Source organism: Sinocyclocheilus rhinocerous, unplaced genomic scaffold (genome assembly GCF_001515625.1).
Source record: "Sinocyclocheilus rhinocerous isolate Xijiao unplaced genomic scaffold, SAMN03320098_v1.1 scaffold370, whole genome shotgun sequence".
NCBI lineage: Eukaryota > Metazoa > Chordata > Actinopteri > Cypriniformes > Cyprinidae > Sinocyclocheilus > Sinocyclocheilus rhinocerous.
In genome coordinates, this window is record NW_015670897.1 from 229,396 (window position 1) to 235,779 (window position 6,384).

At 33.9% G+C, this 6,384-nt stretch overlaps 1 protein-coding gene across 2 annotated transcripts in view; it reads left to right on the plus strand.

Annotated features, from left to right (window-relative positions):
• c1qbp (complement component 1, q subcomponent binding protein) overlaps positions 1–4,769 on the plus strand; it is an 8,225-nt gene extending 3,456 nt beyond the window's left edge. Inside the window, exons 3-7 of one of the 2 annotated variants that reach the window (XM_016546294.1) lie at positions 1,204–1,354; positions 1,652–1,739; positions 2,638–2,733; positions 2,878–3,003; positions 4,427–4,769. In XM_016546294.1, the coding sequence (XP_016401780.1) occupies positions 1,204–1,354; positions 1,652–1,739; positions 2,638–2,733; positions 2,878–3,003; positions 4,427–4,576 (611 nt within the window). In that variant the 3' untranslated portion in view covers positions 4,577–4,769. The remainder of the gene's footprint in view (positions 1–1,203; positions 1,355–1,651; positions 1,740–2,637; positions 2,734–2,877; positions 3,004–4,426) is intronic. The other variant, XM_016546293.1, reaches the window with a different exon arrangement.
• Positions 4,770–6,384: the final 1,615 nt, after the last annotated feature.

A 6,384-nucleotide genomic window follows, 5' to 3' on the forward strand; every position in this document is an offset into this window, starting at 1 on the left:
CTAACTAATAAAAAGTACCATGGTAAAGTTGTTTTTATGGTAAAGGTATGGACACTAACTAAAAAAAGTACCATGGTAAAGGTATATTTATGGTAAAGCTATGGACACTAACTAATAAAAAGTACCATGGTAAAGTTGTTTGGTAAAAGGTATGGACAACTAACTAAAACGTACCATGGTAGTTGTTTTTATGGTAAAAGGTATAGGTACAAACTAAAAAGTACCATGGTAAAGGTATATTTATGGTAAAACTATGGACACTAACTAATAAAAAGTACCATGGTAAAGTTGTTTGGTAAAAGGTATGGACACTAACTAAAAAGTACCATGGTAAAGGTATATTTATGGTAAAACTATGGACGCTAACTAATAAAAAGTACCATGGTAAAGTTGTTTGGTAAAAGGTATGGACACTAACTAAAAAGTACCATGGTAAAGTTGTTTTTATGGTAAAAGCAGGGCTGGGCGATATAGTTAAAAAAATTATCACGATATAATGTTTCATATCGTTCGGTATCGATAATTATTGACTTTTTTTTATAACCTTTCTTAAACAATGAGCAGTAGAAAAAGGGTTTAAATTTAACCACTGTATTTTTAATTTACCCAATTTACTAAAGATTTTAGTAAATTGAAGTAAAAAAGTTTTAAGAGTCAAACACAAAATAAAATTGAAACAAATATCTCCTTTCTTATATTTTATATGCAGATGAAATAAGTGTTAAGGAAACATTTGGCTTGTCTCCTGAGGGCGCTATGAGCAAAATAAAGCACCTTATTAAACTGTTTATTCAATGCAATGAAATAACGACTGTCTATGAAAAAGTGCATACCGTCTAAACTAATATTTATAAATCAAATATAATTTAGTAAATTGCATAAACAATAAGAACAAAACAGCATCATGTATTTATGCATAGCTTAATACATATAGCCAAAGCGCTGATCACACGATTGCATTTAGAAACATACGAGACGCAGCGGAATGGAATAAAACCCCTTCAAACTCTCGAGACGTGTTTTCTAAAAGTTGAACCTCTTTTAACTTTACATGGCTTTCTATTCATCTCTTGTGCGAGACGCGAGTGTCATTTGAACTAACCAGTGAGGTGTCATTCATCACTAGTGCACTGCTGTTGGGAGTAGAACAGGCATTTACAGTATGTTGTCTTGAGTTTTATTAATTCTGTCTTTATTCTGCAGGTGATAAAGCATTTGCAGAGTTTCTCACTGATGAAATAAAAGAAGAAAAGAAGATCCAGAAGAACAAGAGTCTTCCTAAAATGTCCGGCGGCTGGGAGCTCGAACTCAACGGCACAGAAGCCAAACTCATCCGCTCGCTGTCCGGAGAAAAGTAAGGGTTGTGTGTTTCATCCATAGCATCAGAATCATATGCTAATAATGATGCAAGCAACATGATGGCCATTTCACAGCTTAAAGGCTGATGCATTATGGCACACATGCCTTATTGCTTTATAAAACAATTCTATTTAGAGTTATGCATTTTGCAGATGTTTTTATCCAGTTGCATTGCATGCAAGGCGTGCACAAGCAATGTTTATTAATAAATGCATTGAGCGAATTCATCAAGTGTCATTTGCAGAGCTTGTTTGATGATATTTATGCTTATGTTGGGTTTTGTGTTTGACAGAGTCACCATCACTTTCAATGTGAACAACAGCATCCCGCCGCAACTGGAGGAGGATCCTGAGCACACGCAGAAGAGTCAGGAGGACGAGGTAGTGCTGCTGCACACGCACAATGCATTCATACTGTACAAGCACAGCTTATTATATAATGGCATATGAAATCAACTACCTGCCTAATGTTCTTAAACTGTTGAAGGTGTTGCTGCTTTGATTGTATTATAAAATTAAGGTTGCAGCATGAAAGTTTAACAAAGATGTGAGTCATAAATGCATTATTAAAATGGCTTCTTTTTTTTTCTTTTTTTTATAAAGCATGAATGTGAGCATAATATCAATTTACACGTATGCAGACACTTTTATCCAAAGCGACTTACAGTAGAGGAACAAAAGCAATAATGACAGAATTTAATTCTAGAGAATATAAGATTTAAAATAAATTATTTTTAAAAAAATTTTATTATTATTATTATATGAATTATATTCATAAATATTTTATGCAACCCTACTAACGAGCACTGTAAAATAAGAGTTGGCAAATATTTTTAACTCGCAATATCTACCAGATAAAATATTTTACAGTTTGACATAACTACAAAAATATATATTCATTATTAAAATGCCCATTGCAATTTTGCCATTGAGTTTGATTAATTTCCGTGAATTTACTGTGTCTAGAAATCACACTTTTAAAATCAACCATCCTCAAATATCAATGTTTTTCAAAACTGTGTGAATCCTGCTTCTTCAGATTAAAAACACAATTTTTGGGAGAGTGAATGAAAATAAGAAATCTCTTGATTTGTAGTTGTTTTAGCTGATTTTAATGCGTGTTTTGTCTTTAATCATTTTCAGTCGTCTTGTAAGCATGCTCAGGCCCTTTAGTGGGAGGTGACGACCACTGCTTTAAAAACAGGACATAATTAAGCAGCTCCACTAGCTTTTACCTCATCATGGCATGTTTTTAACACGTTTTTACTGTGTTTTTTAGCCTGACATTGTCTCAACGCCCAACTTTGTGGTTGAAGTGACCAAACCAGGAGTAAAGAGTTCACTAGTGTTTGACTGTCATTTCCCCGAGGATGAGGTGTGTTGTTTTTCTCTCGTCGTTGTGTTTTTAGGTCAGTGTGACTGAAGGTCCGGCTATCATAAAGAGCATGCCAAATGAAAAGCTGTGTGTTTTGTGCTCACTGACTGGATGTCATATCCAAAGCTCTTTGTCTCTGAGCAGAGCGCTCACGGTGAGGGTGAGGAGGAGAGCGACATCTTCACCATCCGTGAGGTCAGTTTCCAGCCGGAGGGAGACGCCGAGTGGAAGGAAACCAGTTACACGCTCAACACAGACTCTCTGGACTGGGTGAGAGCTTGTGTTTGACAGGACAGAAGGACAGGGCTAAAAACTGTCACTGAAAGTCAAAGGTCTTCACGACAACCTGTCAAAATAAAAGTTTGATTTAACTTGAAGAAGTTCTAATAGAAATATATTACTTTTGCACAATAGACTGTACTTTCAAAGTAATAATACGATTGCTACAACTTTTTTTTTTTAAGGAATATCACCATTTTTATTATTTTAATGTTTTAATTTTAACAGTAAGCCTCAGTTGTGCAGGAATTGTAACGTTTTCAATAGATTAAATTTTAAAAGAGTCATTAAATTGATGTTTTATGCCTTAATTTGGTTACCACAATTTTTGATAATGTATTTGTATTAAATCATAAAGCCAGAAAAATTTAAACAGAATTTCTGAAAAAATAAAACATTTCATGGGCTTGCTTTTTTATTATTAAAATTTAATTAAAGGAACACTCCACTATTTTTGAAAATAGGCTCATTTTCCAACTCCCCTAGAGTTAAACAGTTGAGTTTTACCGTTTTCGAATCCATTCAGCCGATCTCCGGGTCTGGCGGTAACACTTTTAGCTGTAGCTTAGCATAGATCACGTGTCTTAGTACACGATGTAACTACAGAAGAGTCAAGTTTTGCTGAGCGAGATGCTAACGGTCTAATCAGATTCAATGATCTATGCTAAGCTACAGCTAAAAGTGCTACCGCCAGACCCGGAGATCGGCTGAATGGATTCGAAAACGGTAAAACCCAACTGTTTAACTCTAGGGGAGTTGGAAAATGAGCCTATTTTCAAAAATAGTGGAGTGTTCCTTTAAAATAGTAAAACTGAATCCAGAATAATTAAAACTTAAAAAAAAGAAAAGGGAATCCCAAAAAAAAAAAGTAAATTTTTTGTAAAACTTTGAATAAATTGTCGTTAAATTGTATTGTTTCAATATTTAATTTAATTAGTTTAATTTGATTACTAAAATCTAATATAACCATTAAATCAGAATCCGGAAAAATTAAAATGGGGAAAAAGGAATCCAGAAAAATGAAAACTTACTAATTTAATTAATTTCATAGTGCCTTATTATTGTAAAAATTTTAATAATTTTTTACATTTTATTTTATTAATTTAATTGATTAAACATGCCTTTTGATTATTGAAATTTAATTAAGCCATTAAAATGGAATCCAGAAAAAATAAAACGCAGAATTTTGGGAAAAAATAAAACAGGCCATTCATAGAGCCCTAAAAATGTAATTTTTGATAAACTTTTGATAATAAATAGTTGTTAAATTGTATAGGTTTCATTATTTCAATTAATTAGACTTGCATTTTGATTACTGAAATTAAATTTAACCATTAAATTGGAATCCAGAAAAATGAAAATGGGGAAGAAATACAACCGATTTCAGTGACCTCTGACCCCTCTTACTCTCTAGGCACTGTATGACCATCTGATGGACTTCCTGGCTGACCGCGGCGTTGACAACACGTTTGCGGATGAGCTGACGGAGTTGAGCACGGTGCTGGAGCATCAGGAGTACATCAAGTTCCTGGAAGATCTCAGCACTTTCGTCAAATGCAAATAGATTATCTAGATTTATGGCAAAACTTTTGTTATACGTCTGGCTCGTGTGGTCTGACGTGATGACAGGACGAAGATGAAGGCAGAACAGTTTTGTATTTAATTTTATATCATGTTTTCAAGTTATGTGCACACCGGTTACAGTTCAGATGTCACCGTAGGGGTTTACGGGTCTTGCAGAGTCGAGAATGTGAAATAAAACTGAGTGGAAATATTGGGCTGATTGTCCTGATTTAATTTCAGTATAATAATTGTGTTGCTAAAAGGCAAAAAAAAATGTGGTTGTCCATTATGTAAATTTTTTTTTTTTATGCATCTCAATTTAATGAATCGATTTGACTTCTTGAAAAGTGACACAATGGGACTTTATTAAATTGGCATGAAATAGGCAGGACTTCCTGTTTGACTAAATGATGAAATATGTGGCGTGGTTTGGAAACAGTTATTTTTGGTGCGGAAATAACACTTCACCATAGACTTCTCTTGGATGTCTGATCAATTGAAAAAGTAACTAGAAATGTTTAATAAACTGGTTTTATTTTCTTGTATGTGAAACAGAATCAAAAACCTTTTATTTCACTCAAAAGAAATGTGTTCTATATTTTAAATATTTTTTTTTATGATTGTGTAACATTTCTTTTCAAAATTCTTATTACTGTAAATTAAAATACAATGAAAAAAAAATGTTTATGTCTAGATAGATATTCTCAATGAAGATTACTGATATTTATTTTAGTCAAAGTACAACTACGAAATGGTACAACAAATACCGCCAAGAGATATAAACGGTCACTTGTAAAAAGTATCTCTTAATATTAATAAGAATTTGAAGTGTTCAACTGCAACACTCATTAAAATACACCGTCACAATGCAAAAGCCATGATATTGCTAAAATATGCTTATTTCTGACTTGGAGGTGAAATGACTGAGATGTGTTCTTGACAAGCATTGTGAGATTTTGTCTAGAACAGCTTATGGATAAATATATGGCTGTGGTGCATTTAAAACACGTGCACTTGTAGGGTCAAAAATTATCAAAGACTTCTGCTTTCCTGTCCCAAACCTATCTTGCGTATCAAAAGGGCCATTTGGCATTCCTGAAGGCACAGAAGTGCTGATATCGATCAAGGCCTGTAGGCCAACATGTGTATACATCGGGGGTCTGCTAATTGTCACACCTTTTGCCCAGTGGGCGAAGCTGTAATCTGCTGATTGGTCAGTTTGCTTCTTGGGGCTCTGCCCTCTCTCCCTCTTTCTCTCTATCTCTATTTCTCTCTCCCTCAGGTAACAATTTATATACACGCTGGGTACAATTAATTGTTCATGTTTTACCATCCTTCATCTATTTTGTAACCAATTCAAGTGTAACCATAACAAAATATTGTTATTAAACCATTTCAATTATTAATTATCTGCTAACTAGTCTTGATTCAAGGTTAACTTTGAAGTGCTACCTATTGCAATACAATATAGTCATTCAATAGCAATGCTCTCCCACATATAGCTATTCTAACTGCGTTTATTTCCGTCGTTGGTATAAGTGGCAGTGGGTGGTAATAGACTAGAAATGTACAGTTTTATACCATCGTGCTGATAACGTTTCTTTAGTCATTCGGCAATCCTACAGCCTGAACCACCGTAGGGAAACCATCCTTACACACTCAATAGCAGGTTCAAGATCAGACAAATCAAGAGTTTCAACAGACAAATCTACAGTTGAATACTTTTCCATTATGACTCTCAAATAAGGGTAGTGAATCAAAGGTTAAAAATAATTATTTATTTCACAGAAATATCTTCAAAACATGTAA